Consider the following 16,800-nt stretch of genomic DNA (forward strand, 5'->3'; position numbering starts at 1 on the left):
AAATTAACAGGAAGTTGGCACCTCAGAATCCAGAATAAGTTGCTCTGCATATAAAGAGTTTCAATAAACATTTGTTTGCACTTTTGGCTGTTTGTTTCACTGTAAAATTCTTGCACATACAGTATGACACAAAGTTAGACATGGAATCTGTTATCATGTTGCAAGCTGTTACATTATGGCACCACTTCCTCTTAATGTTGGAACTGGAAGAGGGTTAAGTTAATTCTCCAAAGTTACAACTTCATAAGTACAGAGAACATAACACAAGTTATGTGTTAACTTAATAAATTTCTGGTTTCTCTATTTTCGGTTTCATCATAGTTATGCTGTATTTACTATTTAATTCACAAAAACGTAATCTGAGTACCACTAAAGGCAACCCCAGTGTCACCAGTATTATTTTTGTTTTAGTTAACAAACCATGACTGGGGAATATAATTAGAGACCAATATTTAAAGCAAATAATGCTAGTCATGCTAATTTTTTCTTGCGAATGTAAGATACACAAAACAGTTTAGTCTGTCAAAGGCATCCATCCATTTTCTGCACACCATTATCCCTACTGGGGTAGGGAGTGGTGCTTGTGCCTACCTCCAGCAGATGTTTTGAGCGCAAGGCGGGGTCACCCTGGACAGGTCGCCGGTTTGTCACAGGACAACACAGACAGACAGGACAAACAGTCAATTACACACACACCAAAGGAGAATGTAGAGACCAATTAACCTAACAGTTATGTTTTCGGACTGTGGGAGGAAGCTGGAGTACCCAGAGAGAACCCACACATGCCCAAAGAGAACATGGTAACTCTATGCAGAAAGACCCCAAGCCTTCTTGCTGCAAGAAAACAGAGCTACCTACTGTGCCGCAGTGCAGCATGTCAAAATCATCTTTCTTTTAATTCAATAAAACTATATTTTCTTGACACAGACTGCTTAACTACTCACACATGATGACTAGAAGAAAATCAGAATTGGGAACAATTAGTATCAGTAGGTAGCATCGAAAATGTAAAACCATGTTGCCTTTACTCTTCAAATGTTTTTTAAGACTGAAGTTTCCAATCTCAAGCTGGTGAAAAAGAAATAAGGCTGACCTGTGGGTGACAGATACCAACACTGTGAAGGTAATCCTAAGCAGTGATACAAGAGTATGGGCAAATAAAGTGGTAACAAAAGTCCAGCCCAAACTGAAGTTTTCTTGGGTTTCTCCAAAAGCAACTCCTTGGATACCACACAAACTAATGTCTTCGATGTGCTTTTTTTGAGGAGGGGGGGGGGGGGGCAGAGACAGAGAGGGCTGTAAAAGCTGAGGTGATGATTTCATGTTTCTGGCGAAAAAATTCCCAGGCTGGGAAGAGCCCATGGAAAGTAATCAAGTGGCAAGACTATGTCATTCTGATGAAAGATGGCTTGTCAGAAACTGGCGACTCTGGGTGCTCTTTGGCATCACCCACAGCCCACTGTGCACTAAAATGTGACATCAAAGCAGGTACAAAGCCAGCCCCAGATGCTGGCAGTGATCATTGTCTTCTGCAGTACCAATGGCCTCAACATCCGGGTGAGGGGATGAAAGCAAATGGTGTCAAAAGTGTCAAAATGAGAACCTTACTACATGCTGGTGACTTTACAGTGGTACAAAAACAGGAAGGTGCTGCATGCCAAATATATTGAAGGATATTTATAAATCATTTTTGTGAATTATACCTTTATCCTTGTATCAACAGTTTCAATCCATGTTTACTCATCCAGTGGTTTTACTGTTATACATATACGTTGCAGGTCAACAACACAAAAAGAAAACAACATCATAAAAGTAATGGAAAATGCATTTTTTTTATCTACAGCTCAAAAACAGCTTAAAATACAGCTCTTATAATAGAATAATGGTCATGTTTTATGACAGGGTGTGGACTTCAAAAGAGCTTCCCTATTGAGAATGGCAGGTTAAAGGACAAAAAATGAGTAATGTGTTGTGACTCTGCTGTGATGACCTGTAATAAGGGCTTTTCCATGTCCTATGGCAAATGTGCGGCATAAATAAACATTTTGGAGACGGAAGAGCTGGATTCTCCCTCTGAGATGAGATTAGACATAGTGGCAGGAGGGCTGCCGCCTCTCCGGGGATAATAATAGCACATTTTAAAAGGTAATTGGTCTTTGTTGTCTGCTTTTCTCCTGAATACCAGGCAGAGGGCATAGTAAAGGGTGATTCAGGAACCAAGCATGAATACAAAACTTCCGGAGAACAGTCGCACGCACTTTCATGCACCAGTATCTCCATCACACCCTGGTCCACCCCCAGTCATCCTGAAGCGTACTGACACATTCCTGCACACATGCAGGCAAACACACAAAGCATACATGTAAACCCCGCCCTGACAGACACACACATCCATCTCTCTCGGGGTAAATGATGTGACAAAAAAAGTTAGCAGGCAGAAAGTCCTTCCTTTCCATCAACAAACAAGTCAGCTGCAAAATCAGCGGTTTGATTGCTATTTAGTGTCAATGAGATCTCCAATGCTATCTTAAGAGTTTGTTTTTTATCAGAGGGCATCATCTGCAACCAATAGATGTTCTCCTCTTACGAAATGAGAGCCTGCTCGACAGATGTCTCCTGTCTCTCTTACTCTGTCTTACTCGCCCCCCCCCATCCACAGTTTACATGCACATCTTAGATGGCACCTCTTGACTTCAGTCAGGATCAAGGTTGTTTACTGATTCTCTAGGAAATATCAAGAACATGTGGTTAGGGCACATGAAAGGAGCTCCACTGTGCATTAACACCCAAAAGCATTGGTACATGTTGTTGTTTGGGGTTTCAAACAAAGGTTCTAGCATTAAAATTAAGGGGGACCTCCTGCTTCCGTAGGGTTGCCTCAAGGTGACGCAGAACAGAAGCTGTGGTTAGAAAGGCTTCCACAGGGACCTTATAACAGTGCATGTTTGTAAAGGAAACTCCACAGTGCCAGGAAAAGAAAAGAAAGGAAAGGAAGCATGAATAGTATATTCAGTGGGGGAAAAGGTTTTAATGACAAATATTCCAAAGTAAATATGTTCCTAATGGGTTTGTTGACATTACAGACAGTCAAAATGTTAGTATAAGCCCAAGTAATCCATGCCTACAAAGAGACAAACACAAATAAGTACAGAAATAACTTGTACTGAAATGTATTTAATACTTGGTAGAGACTTGCTTTGGCAAACAATGCTTCAGAGCGTCTGCCGGAAGCTACATTGCTCAAGAGTGATTTTGATTCATTCTTCCAAGGAAATTGTCTTCAAACAAAGAAACACTTCTTTCTTTCTTTTGACAGATTTTTTCATCGGATCATAGTTGAGCAATTGGCAGTTCCATTGTTGTTGCTGCTTTAAACATTAAGATTTTTCTTGGTTGTGCATCATGACTTTCATAGCAAAATTGTTTTGACAGGGAGATATTCTCCCCTCAACACTACACTATCCGTATGTCATTTCAGGAATAATGTGCAGCACAATTTCTCCTCTTACCATGGCATGTCTACAATAAAATCAAATGAGTTAAGTTTTGAGCTCTTCTGACCTCAGTATATTCCCTATTTGGTTTGCTTGACCAAATGTGAGAATATATATATATATCTATATATATATATATATATATATATATATATATATATCTATATATATATATATATATATATATATATATATCTATATATATATATATATATATATATATATATATATATATAGATAGATATATATATATATATATATATATATATATATATAGATATATATATAGATATATAGATATATGCAGATATCTATGAGATTAGATATCTGCAAATATCTATATCGATATAGATATACAGATAGATATATAGCTATACAGGTAGATATATGTTACAAATGTCTCCAGTGTTATTTTAGCATAAATTTAGCATACATTTTTACACATAGTTTAACCTGTTGACTGATTTTTGCTAATTTCTTTGCATACCTGGGTTGCTTGAATTGTTGCTGACTTATTGCATGATTTTCATGTCAACTACTTTATTACAAATACATTAACCGAGAAAAATACTGATTTGTCGAATACTTATATTTTCTCCTGTGTTCCAAAATATCTTTAAATTAAAAAAAAAAATTCAACACACCTGTGCTGTATTCCAAAAATTTCCAGATCCCTTTATGCTCTGAATCTGATCAGACTTCCAAGCTAAAACTCTTTGTGGTATTATACTGCTAAATCCCGGTCTTTGGTATTGTGACCTGTATGAGATTTACTTGAGGCTCACAGTCTTCAACTTACCATAATGCTTTCATATGTTTCATACTCCTACTTTTTGGCTTTTGCATAATGTGTGGGAAAATAAATGGTGATTCAAGGAAATTTAAAGAAACTCTTCAATGAATTATAAAAGTTTTATAGCTGGCGATCCCTTCTTTGTTCTTCCAATGAGGACCTCCACCTGTTTCTGATGATGTGAGCCAGAGCTTGTCCCTTTCAAGAGGCTGATCCCTCCTGATCTCTTTGATGTAACCTGACCTAACAGTTCCAACTAGCAGGATTTGACGATCACGGACAGACCCTCAGCAGCAAGTCTGCACGAATCAGAGCTAACAGCAATGGGGGCGATAGGAGATGGGGATGTGCACGCAGACCTGGTAGGGCACAAAGACGGAAAGGGAGCTCATGGAACTATGAAGTGTCTAAACGCCAAACAGCGAGCAGTCACATGATCACTGCTGCCAGCTCAGACTTAAGCAGTAAAACCTGTGAATCTGTGAGGGCACATGCAACTGATCGGAGATGAAAGACAAGCTTTGACTTTCACAGGAGGCCTGGAGTTGGGGTGGGGGGGCTATACAGGGGCACTTCTGAAGGTCTGCCATCAGAACAGCTGGGTCATTTTCAGATGACCTAATTCTTGGATTAATCCAGTCAGGCCCGCATGGGTAAATTTGAGGGTATGCTACACAAAGAAGAGAAAGAGAATTATTGGCAAAAGAAGGACTTAGTGCTTCAGTTTCAGCAAAGCTATGCAGAAAACCCCATGTTTCACACAATGGTAGGAAGTTGTAACCTTTTTTAAAATTTCTTAAGTCTGTTATCATGCCTAATACATAGAACTTTAGATGCAATCATCTACAATTCACTCTTTTTTGGTCAGAGAACATTTCCTCGCCAGGTCACTGTGCGTGTCAGAGGCCAGAGTCAATCTGTGAGTGATTTAAGGGTTTCATTTTTGAAGATGATGCGTGATAAAACAGGGAGGTATGGGTCAAAGTGACTATACACTCCGTCTGTGACAGAACCTCTACTCTTGGACCTCAGCACATGTTTTAATCTATTCAAGCATGTGTTTGAAGTTCACATTGAGCACCATCAGATTCATGTTTCCTTGCTCACAACAGCTTCACGTCATTTCGACAAGGACAAAGTTAGGGTATTTTAAGGTATTTGGTCATGTTGGGCTTTTTTTTAATGGAATTTTGATGGATGGTATATATGGAATTTCAAATATTTTGATCAACTTTTTATTTTTTGTTTTTTTTTTCACAATGAAATCATAACTTTTAACGGCAATCAGTACAGCTATTTATTTCAGATAATGTAATGCTACCTCAGTTGCTCTGAAACAACCCTTAAAGTGCTGCTCCTCAAACCAAATTCACACACAGCAATAGAAATGTGCACAGTAATAGGACTCTGGATGACAAATAATAGTCTCTTGGAAGACTGCCTAAAACAAAACAGGAAGTTAGCCATTTTTGTAAAAAAAAAAATGAAAAAGATTTTTTTTTATTTTATAGAAGTTATCTTTTAACAGGCCTCTTCTTAATGTATCAGATGTATCAAACACAAACGTTTAATAAAAGTGGTATGATGTCAACAATATGTGAGTGACATCAAAATTTCAACATGGCAAAGGTGAGCAAGCACAATCTACTGAGAACAGGAAGTGACATGTTTTACTGGTGGAGGCATTCCAACTATAGCTATAGTTGAGGTTGCTCAGGATTAAGAGTTATGACTTTTCACTGGAGGGTGTGGCTATGTGGGTAGGCATGGCGGCATGGCAGATTTTGATTTGTGCTGTGTTAAAATGTGGCTCCAAATAACACATAGAACATCCAAAGCACATTTAACTGAGCATGAATAAATGTCAAACTCCACGCCAAATGGCTTGGCTTGCAAAATAGATCTACAGCATCCTTTAGAATGTCTTGGGCTTCTGGTGTCTCCCCCACATACAAGATTTGAGCACCACAAAAGTTTTTGTTACTAAACAAACAAACTCAATATCTGTGTCGTAATTTGCTAATATGGGTTTCGTCCTGCCGTGTGCCTGCCCTTTTGGGGTGCCTTTTTTTATTTTGTAGAAAATTATTATGTAAGCCCCTTAAGCGCTTTGACCCAAAGGTGTCATTGACAAGAGGGAAGCTGTTCCCTGGAAGCTCACCTCAACCATAACCAGGCATTCCTGTGTTAAAAAGCTGGCTTCCCATCAGGATGCTCTGCTCCACTTAAAATATACAGTACAGCAGGAAAGTTTGGGAAGGACTGAAGTGGGAGGAAGGACGCAAACAGGGGAAGAAAGAGTGATGGCTGCTTTGATCTTCAGAGGCCCAGTCTGGATGAAAAAACAGAAGTGTCCTTTCCTTTAAGAAATGTGAGCAATGGAAATGGAATCAATCAAATATAAACATAAACAAATACAGCAGATAAATAACAAGTCCAAATTCGATAATAGTAATAATAATAATATAACAATAATAATAATAATAATAATAATAATAATAATACATTTTTTCTTAAATGAGTTCTTTTGCCGCAAAAATATTTGTAGGTTTTTCTCAGTTGTTTTTCTTTGAGTGTATTCTCACTTCATAAATTTGCGGTAGGATGGGAAATGGGCATTTCAAGGCCAGTAAAAACTACCACATCAAATAAAACATTGTGGATCAAAAGAACCAACGCATCGACATTTTTTCCTGTTTAAATAAAAAAAAAAAAAAAAAAAAAGTGGGGCCAGTCTGCCACGCTTGATCGTGCCCTAAGTCCTCCCCCCCGCACCAGCGATTGGCTGGGTGGACGCACATGGGGGGAAAGTTTGAATAAAATACAAGAGCATGGCACAAGTGTTGTTGTTCAAGCTTGTGCGCTTGATCCAGAGGCACTCCAGTCCATCTTGTAAAACAGAGGTTTGACCGCTGTCTGAGAGGGTTTGCATCAGATCCAGAAAGTTTAGTGGATGACTTGTTGGTCTCTTAGGACTTCTTGTTTTGTTTTTGCTTTTAGGTTATTTCAAATTTGACATCTTAGGAGCTCGATAAGCCGCGTCGAATCCGTGCGTGATAGCCGTTTGCTTATTGAGGAAAGTTGCTCCGTGTGTGTTGTATTAGTTGAGTCATCTGAGATGAAAGCCGTCAGCATGGTCCCATCACTGCTGCTGGCGCTGTTTCTGCTGGTGCTGATGCAGTCCGGTGCTCTGTGCGCGCGGAGGTTCCGGGGCGGCCGCAACCCGCAGCCTCGCCGCTCGCCGCCTCCTCCCACGCACCGGGCGGACAGGGGCGACACCACGGAGAGCTTCCCTCTGGACTTCACCGCAGTGGAGGAGAACATGGATAACTTCATGACGCAGGTGAAGAACCTCGCGCAGTCCCTGTACCCGTGCTCGGCACAGAAGCTCGACCACGACATGAAGCTGAACTTTCTGGTGAACGCGTCAGTCACCTGCAACGACGGGAGTCCCGCCGGGTACGTAGCAATTCACATGAGAGCGCAGACGCGTCTGGAGTCAGATTTAGCCTCAGGGTCATCTGAGCTGCTGCTGCTGCGCCTCGCCGGGGTTTTTTCTCTGCTCCCGGTCACCTGCAGTCAGTCCCATCTGACCTGAGAAAGAAAGTGCTTCTTTTTCTCCAAAAGCTGACTTTCGCAACTTGATCCAAGTTTCTTTCCCAAGTTAAAAACTAAAATCGATTCAAATCTTTTCGCTTTTTACATATATACTTAGAAAAGTAAAGTTATTTATGAAAGTGAGCTGTAAAAAAGCTTTCTGATGAACTGAGACATCCAGAATGTGGTTCAGGTGTTTAGAGTTTTCTTTTTAGGCTAACCAACCCTGACTTTTTGATGTAATTCCTTTGGCCTTGTTTACACTGAACATATGGACTTTAAAAAATAAATAAATAAAAAGTTCCGCGTTGTTACCCCCCTAAGCTCCATCTCTTGACCGATTAATCTTGTATCATCGCAGTGTTTGCAGCCTCGGTTGGGAAACACATGATTGGCAAACGTGTGTAAAAAGTGCAGAAGTACAAAAAGCGGAGGCTCAGTCAGGATAAGGTAGGATCTGGACAGCTGCTTTGCGTCAGCGGAGCGTGAAATTTGCGGGGAGCCACATGGTCCACGCTTCATTTCCTTTGCTTCAAATTAGAATTCAGGATTTGCTCTGCAGAAAGCCTCGGTGTATAGTTCGCGGAAACCCCTGCCTGTTGCAGCGTGCACGTCACTTTCTGACAGAAAATGTTTGAGATCGAGACCCAAACGGTGGAGTTGGGATGTTTCAGAACTGTTCTGGTTTATTCTGCAAAACTGACAGCTCAGCCTGTTATGTGCTTGATTGGGAAAAGAGATGCAAGCTTTGAAAAATTGTAGTACGTCAAGATTCTTTAAAAAAAATTAAGTTTATGAAAATGGATGCTTGTGCATCAATTTAATCACAGAAATAGCATGTGTGTTTGTGGTTTTTAGATTATACAATCTGCACATAATGGAAGTCTGAGACAAATTCTTAACATATGATCCAGTTATTATTTGCAGTTTTCTTTGTTATATAAGTCACTTTTAACTGTGTCCTGTTCTGGCAACATAAAAACCATTATGGTAGGTCTGGATGCCCTTTTTAAAGATTTGTTCTTTAAAAACGGGGGAATTGAGATATTCATCCCATAACAAAAAAAAAAAAAAAAATCAGAAAGTGATACAAGTGAGATTTCTTCTATTCAGCCTTTCCTCAAGTTGTCCTGGTGGACTGACATTTTGTCCTTCCTAACTTCCTGTTTTAGTCAATATAAACCATGTTGTACTTAAGCTTTCATTTCAGGTTTTTAGGGAGTTAAATAATCATATAAATTCTCAAATTTAATGAATAATTCAATTTAGGTACATTTTATTTTCCTAAAACCTGTTTTAGTTGTAATCTCTGCTTGCTTGCAGTAATTATGATATATTTTGAACCTAGATCAAACCAAAATCTCCCCCGTGGGAATGAATTTAGACATATGGCAGCAGGAAGCATCTTGTGGTGGATGGCACACATCAACCAAAAATATCAGCATCTACAATAGCAAGGGTGTGTGGAGGATAATGATAAATAAAAGTTAAAAAGGGAAATGAAAAAAAGACACAATGAACTACATGTATCTTCTCCTCCCATAGGTATTAATTTCAGTTGGTTTTAGTTCATAAAAACCCATCCTCGAAGAATTTAGACCTGGATCACATGGACTAAATTTCATGTACCTATGGATTTAGAATCCAGTCCGAGTCCTGTTAAATTTCAAAGTGGCATGTGGTAAGAGCAGGCTGCTTTCACTATAAGATTCTGAGCGCTTTGGAGACCCAGCATGGTGTTGGCAGATGGCCTTTCATTGACATAAACGCCATTTTCCTGAGAGCTATTAATCAGAGCTACACACATCCAAAGATTAAACGCTTAAAGCTAATCGTTCAGGAATGGTGTTGTAATTCACCACCCAGAATCACACTTGTTTAACGCGAGTGGGTCAACATGACACCTTCGTAGCGAAGCTCGTTAACCTTCCCAAGAATGCTCCAATAAATGCTTTGTTGTTCGGAAATTGCATCGCCGACTCTAGCTGGCAATAGTTGCATAAACCATCATCTGAAGCCAAAAAGTGTGATTCAGCAGTCTGAGCAAGCAGCTGGGAGGTTCAAGCCAAGTCTGTCCTCTTTAAAGTCGTTGAAATGTCTTTTGGCAGCCTCTTGAGTTGAGTAATTGGTGAAGTTGAAAGAATAGAAAAAATGAAATCCAGTTGAGAAGATTCTTCTTTACATAGCAGGTTAGATAATTTTCAATAAAATAATGGTATGTTTTTAATAAGTGCATCCAAAAATGATAGCCATGCTCTCCTTGAATGTCCCACCATTAATTCAGTTGTTCTGTAGCTGTTGTTTGGAGAAAATACTACTTTCAATTCTTTTTTTTTCTATGCCTCAAAGTGTATTTGAATCTTGACAATTCTTAATTTCTCTTAATTTTTTTTTTTTCTCGACTTATATCCACACTGTGGGAAAGACAGAAGAATGATGAGCTCTACCCTGAGAAATGATGGTATAACCTGGGATAGGGGTTGTTGTGATGTTTATCTCCCATTCAAGCGTCGCATCAGAGCAGAAAACACACATAAGCTCATTGTTCTCCACTGTTGCTGTTTTCTGTCAGTTTTCACAGATAACAATCAAATGAAGTGAAAGAACTTTTTGTTTATTTTTAAGCAATGAAGTCACAATTGTTCTGTTTTATGCTGGTGAAAGAGTATTTAGAGTGTTACCTTGCAGGTTTTTATCAGTATCACATTTTTTAGAAAAATGTTTATATAAAATAAAAAATGAGTTGTTACATTGTTTGTTTGCTCTTTTTATTTATTTACGTAGACATGCAATTCATACTGACTTTTATTCCCCCACAGGTACTACCTGAAAGAGTCTCGGGGCAGCAGACGCTGGTTGATATTCCTCGAAGGTGCGTATCTAACAAACTTCTAACTTCTAAATTTATCTCCAAATCAAATTAGGAATTAGTTGACAAGAGAACTGATTTGTGACTCGTCCCATTTCACATATTGTTTTCCAGGCGGCTGGTACTGCTTTAACAAGGAGAACTGCGACAGCCGATACGAGACCATGAGGCGTTTTATGAGCTCTTCCAAGTGGCCCCAAACTAAAAGAGGTCAGTTTGTTTGCACCGCAGAGTGCAAAGTAGAAGCTGCCTCGACTTATTTGCAATGAAATGAGATCGGATATGACGTGCACCCATTTACAGTGTTATTAAGACCTTGCATCCAGTCATGAGGTGCTTCAGAATAGTTACCTGGCGCCCACTGCTAAGAAAGCATAGATTCCTTTCTCTGTCATTGCAGTGTAATGACTATAATCCATTTGGTAATGATGATGAGTAAGAGGAGGATGTGTCTGGGGATTGGGGGGGAGCCAGGATGGCTAATGATACATTTGTCTCTGCAGGCACGGGGATCCTGTCTCCACTGCCTGAGGAAAACCCTCACTGGTGGAACGCAAACATGGTGTAAGTTGGCTGCTGTTTCTATGCGCAGTGACTGCTTCACTGAATTCCCTACTGCCAATTTTAACTTTGCATCATTTGTGCAGATTCATTCCCTACTGCTCCAGTGACGTGTGGAGTGGTGTTACGGCTAAAACAGAGCAGAGTAAGAAATTATGAAGTCCTCTCAATCAGGACAATGTATTCATCCTTAAGGAATGGCTATTTTAAACCTCTCCTTACTGTTTTGTTCAGATGGTTATGCTTTCATGGGCTCCCTGATTATCCAGGAAGTTATAAAAGATCTTCTGGGCAAAGGCTTAGACAATGCCAGGGTCCTTCTGTTAGCAGGAAGCAGGTATTTAATTTGAAATTCTTACAAATCAGTGTAGCTTTGCTGTATGCTTGCTGATACAAATGTGAATTGTTGATGTTTGCAGTGCTGGTGGCACAGGGGTTCTTCTCAATGTGGATCGTGTAGCTGAGCTCCTGGAGGGGATGGGCTATGCTGGGATACAGGTGCGAGGCCTGTCCGACTCGGGCTGGTTCCTGGACAACAAGCAGTACCACTGCACGGACTGTGTGGACACAATCGGTTGCACACCCACAGAGACTATCAAGAGAGGAATCAAGTAGGGAATAAATATAAAATCAAAAATTCATTTCACATTTGATTGTTTTGCAACTTAGACCATGTTTGCTTACGTTTTTTTTTTTATTTTTTTATTTCCTATAAGGTACTGGGGAAGTGTGGTGCCTGATAGGTGCAGGCAAAGCCATGAAGGAGAGGAGTGGAATTGTTTCTTTGGATACAGAGTCTTCCCATCAATTAAAAGTGAGTTTATCATGTGGGGCCCCCTACTGGCCTGGTTAGACCAATACAACTGGAACAAGCAGAGGACATGCAGATAAATTCACATACTATATGTCACATACTAAATTTTCTTCCCAGCATTAGTTCAGTTTTTTTTTACAGCAGAGTCATAATTCAAAACTGTATTGATGATTGAATCTTGTATCTAAGCCAGCGGCACATTTTTGATCATAAGTACATCAGTTAGTAATATTTTTTATTACTTTCCACAGTGTGTGTGTATGCTATGTAATTTTGTCCTTTTCTTCTTCTATTGTGTAGCCATAAACATATTGCTTCCTACCCATAAACAAAAAAAAAATGAGTATCAGTTTATTTCTCTTTGTAATTAAGTTGTTTTTTTATATATTATAAATTGTTCAGACAAATAACCATAGAAATGCTAAAATCTCACATTTAATTGTGACCCTCACAATGGCCTTTCACACTTCACTGATATGAAATATATCCAATGATGACCTCAGACCAAACCAAAGTAACTGCCGACTGGTATGTATTATTAATTGGCGCTATATTACTACAATATACAGAATCTGTGAAGTTACTTTAGCTCCTCAGTTAGAAAGCAGCTCTCTCTGGTGGGTATAAAATGTTGCCTGATTAGTATAAAGGTCTTGTGGAAGATAGTTCAATTTCTTCCTACGCTGCAAAGGCACACATTTGCAAAGTGGCAAAATGATCAATTATAGAAACGTTCTTTCATACTTTCTGGTGAACATAACAATGAACTTAGCTCGTCTTGCCTGAGTGAAGAGAGACTGTATTGAATATAAAGCAAAATATAAAGAAAGCTAAATAAATGTAAAAGCAAAAAGGAGATTCATTAATAAGAAAAAAAGTTGGATTCCTCTGGACACAAGTCCTAAAATGAAAACCTGTTCAAAACATGGACTGGCTCTGTTTGAATTATTTTTATTTTACTAAAATGCCTGTATCCACATTTATTTTTAAGGTTTACAACATTTTAAATTAATTTACCTTTTTTTCTCTCTCTCTTTTTGTTTTAATCTCTATGCAGGTCCAGTGTTTGTGGTCCAGTGGCTGTTTGATGAGGCTCAATTGACAGTGGACAACATCCAGCTAACAGGTCAACCTGTGCAGGAAGGCCAGTGGCGCTACATCCAGAATCTAGGCATAGAGCTGAGGAACACACTCAAAGATGTCCCGTAAGCCTGCATTCTTGCAATTTAGAACGAGAATTTAAATATATATATATATTTATTTACTCATTATTTATCATGTCTTCTTTTATTCAGGGCTATGTTTGCTCCAGCATGTTTATCACATGAAATTATCACCAGAAAGTGAGTGAAATTTAGCATCCTGGGGGACTTCTCGTGTATTGTTTTTCTACTGTGAGCTAACAGCGCCCTCTTGTGTTGTGATTCAGCTACTGGATCGACGTGCAAGTCAAAGGGACCTCTCTACCCCGAGCCCTTCACTGCTGGGATCGCAGCCTCCATGACAGCCGGAACAACAAGCCACCGCCCAAAGCTTGTCCTGTGCATCTGATTGATAACTGCCCCTGGCCTCACTGCAACCCCACCTGCCCGACCATCCGGGACCAATTCACAGGGCAAGAGATGAGTGTCGTGCAGTTTCTCATGCACATGGGGTTCGACGTGCAGAAGATGGCCCAGCAGCAAGGCATGGACCCGAGCAAATTACTGGGCATGCTGAGCAGTGGCAGCTAAAAGGGGCACACCAACCAGTTTTAAGCTAGAACCAAGCAGGACTGGATGATCTTTCTGGCCTGTCTCCCATAACTGATACCTCTGCTCACCTTCCTTACTGCAGTTCCCCTTCTGTTGCTTCAGACCTCCTTCCATCCCAGGTGCTTCAGTTTGACCCTGAAGTCAGGTCTAACACACCAGCCTCCACCATGACCAGGCACCACTTCTTGCTAATATAAATGCTACAATAAATTATATTTTATTTTTTTAAAAGCAAAAAAAAAAAAAAAAGAAAAACAACTATAACATGAATGTAATCCAGTTTTAAAGATGCTAACTGACTTTATGTCTTTAGTGCTGTCATCCTTTTGTACTGAATAGATTTAGTGAACGCAATACTGGTACAACAAATGCTGTTTTACATTTTAAGTAGTCGATAGTGTTGATTACAGAAAAAGTCCTATTACCTCTCGTGTATTAGAGATGTATTTGTATAATTTCTAACAGAAAAACACATTGGGTCATGTGTTTATCAGAAACAGTGTAAAACGTTATAGAAAAGCACAGTCAGTAAAGCTCTTAAAAGTAAAAAAGAAAGTAAGCTGCCTTTATTTTAGATACCCAAATAAAAATAAATTGTCAGATAGCATCTGCACTAAACATTGCGATGATTATGAAAATAAGCAAAAGTTGGAATTTCACATGAGTTTGATTGAGACTTTTACGATATGATCATGTTTCAGCAAAACGGTCATGATCAAATTGATTTCAATTAAAACAGGGAGCAACATTTATTTCAATTGCTGCTAAAATGATCTATTATCATTATAACAGTTTTCATTGCTATATCTATGAAATTTGTTTATAGAAATTATTTTGACTGATACCAAGCAAAAACACAGAGTAACTTGAGAAATCTGTTCCAAAAGATTAATGCCCTCTCCCATTTCCCATTGAAATATATTTTTATAAATTGCAGACCATCACTGACACATGATAAGAGGTTTTTCATTATGATAACCTGAAAAATAAATGACTGGTTAATCAGTTCAGGTATCTGCTCATGTGGCTAGTTTGTAGTCAGCTGCCTTCAATCATGCTGCTCTTGAGTTGCCAACTATAGTGTTAAAATAATGTCACCTTGAACAAAAGGAATGGGTGATGCTTCTTTTTATTTACACAGCATGACTCTCTGTGATTTTGCAAGCAATCGGTTTTCTCCAATCTCCATGCAGTCAGAGAAATCTTCAACCACATGCCACTGGCTCTGGCATGTCATTTAAACTGTAGGAACTTTATAATGAAACATTTTGCTGATTTTGAAATGATAATTTGATAAAATATTGATATGCCTTGATACCTGAAACTGGTCTACACCTAGTTGAAATCGGACATTCAAATTTTTGCAGTTGAAGATATAGCAATATATTATAGCTCTAATCATAAATGGTGCTAAGGTGGATCTGGAAACAAGTCACAAACAGCTACACATAAATATTATAGTGCCATTACATCCATACCTCTTTCTTACGGACTGTGTCTTCATCACAGGACACACACTTATGTCAGGTCAACTCCCTACAGCTCAACAGTCATCAAACTCAATGCACGATGAACATTTAAAGGGAGACAAATGTTGTGTATTGTATATTTTATGAGTATTTGTATAGATTATTTGGAAGTGTTCACCATTGTAATTCCCTTCTTTTATTTTATCATAGAGATCACGTTTTAATATAATGACATTGTTTGTATGTAATGATGACTTTATAAAATATGCTTGTAAAGGACCTCTATTTTTCATCATACCGGAAAAAAAGGAGAAGTATTACTAATTGTAATTTTATTCTGTAACATATTTTTTTTTAACAAAAAAGTAACTCAAGCTACATTGGTAACTTTTACATATTTATTTTGTTATGTAAATCATATTTATAAGTGCTTTTTTTTTTTTTTTTTACAGAGAAGTGATTCTTTGTAAATTGTAAATACATTGCTGTTCTTTGCTTTGTGCTGATTGCATGTCTTTGTATCACACCCAAAAAGGAAGACATTACATATACTATAAGGTGAACATTGCTGAGCAGTCTCTTTATTATTTGCATGTTATAATGATCACTAGTAACAAGTTGTAGAGTGGCTAAGATAGTTATTTGCTGACTTCTTTGAAGGAAGAAGAAACAAAATAATTGGGATCGTCAAAGATATCTCCCTCCATTTTCTTTGGATAATTCACCTGAATGGATGGACAGAGAGGAAAAAAACTTGAAACGCATATTTTTCTATATATTGATCTGGAAATGGTCAAAAACACCATAACATTCCAGATTTTCCAGGCTGGTCTGGAACCACAAGCTTTACCTGAGGCATTTTTTCAGTTTTGAGCAACCCCCAGAAGAGCCTAGCTTGGCCTTCTTGTGCAACACCACTTGGAAAAAAAAAATCTCGCTTACAGCACAGTCTGGCTTTCTTCCTTTGACATAGATTGTTTCCAGTAGATTGTCCACGGTGCCAATCAGCGAGCAGAAGTTGTAAAAGCTAACATTGATTTTCTGCTCTGTTTTAGGAATAGCACCAGAGGAAGTGATTGAAGCTGTTCAGTCCGTGCTGGCCGCACTTCCAAATATTGAATTAATAATATAACTGTATTTGCAGTGCAGGGTGGTTGTTTACGGCTCAAGCAATTTGCAATAAGTTTCTTAGCATAGAACTGGCGTATTTTACATTTTGAACAAACATTAGCAATTCAATCAAATTTAAAACCTAAACACAGTCCACACCTCCCGGAAGCAATCGTTTCTCAATAGCCAACATCCCTGACCCTCTGTACAAAGCAAATATCACAAGACAAAAGGCTTGTTTTTACCAGGCTTAAAGGAGCCATAACAGGTTTTTTATCCCAGCGAATTTTTTTCACTTATGAAATTTGTGGGTGTTTCAAAATGCCCCAGATTGTGCTT

General features: G+C 38.8%; 1 protein-coding gene across 1 annotated transcript; it reads left to right on the forward strand.

Annotated features, from left to right (window-relative positions):
• Positions 1-7,160: 7,160 nt before the first annotated feature.
• notum1a (notum, palmitoleoyl-protein carboxylesterase a) lies at positions 7,161-16,219 on the forward strand. The gene is made up of 11 exons (XM_055036304.1): positions 7,161-7,746; positions 10,704-10,756; positions 10,868-10,963; positions 11,257-11,317; positions 11,401-11,459; positions 11,549-11,651; positions 11,734-11,925; positions 12,031-12,128; positions 13,186-13,333; positions 13,424-13,471; positions 13,558-16,219. The coding sequence occupies exons 1-11, from the start codon at positions 7,406-7,408 to the stop codon at positions 13,859-13,861; spliced, it is 1,503 nt and encodes a 500-aa protein (XP_054892279.1). The 5' UTR covers positions 7,161-7,405; the 3' UTR covers positions 13,862-16,219.
• Positions 16,220-16,800: the final 581 nt, after the last annotated feature.

The sequence above is a fragment of the Poeciliopsis prolifica genome, unplaced genomic scaffold (assembly GCF_027474105.1).
Source record: "Poeciliopsis prolifica strain line A6 unplaced genomic scaffold, Auburn_PproV2 SCAFFOLD010, whole genome shotgun sequence".
In the NCBI taxonomy this organism is placed as follows: Eukaryota; Metazoa; Chordata; class Actinopteri; order Cyprinodontiformes; family Poeciliidae; genus Poeciliopsis; species Poeciliopsis prolifica.

Excerpts from the sequence above, each read along its gene's own strand:
- notum1a (XM_055036304.1), top strand. The coding sequence starts at position 7,406 with ATGAAAGCCGTCAGCATGGTCCCATCACTGCTGCTGGCGCTGTTTCTG. Across the intron at positions 10,964-11,256 it reads GTGGCCCCAAACTAAAAGAG|GCACGGGGATCCTGTCTCCA; the intron begins GTCAGTTTGTTT and ends TTGTCTCTGCAG. Across the intron at positions 11,652-11,733 it reads CTTCTGTTAGCAGGAAGCAG|TGCTGGTGGCACAGGGGTTC; the intron begins GTATTTAATTTG and ends TGATGTTTGCAG.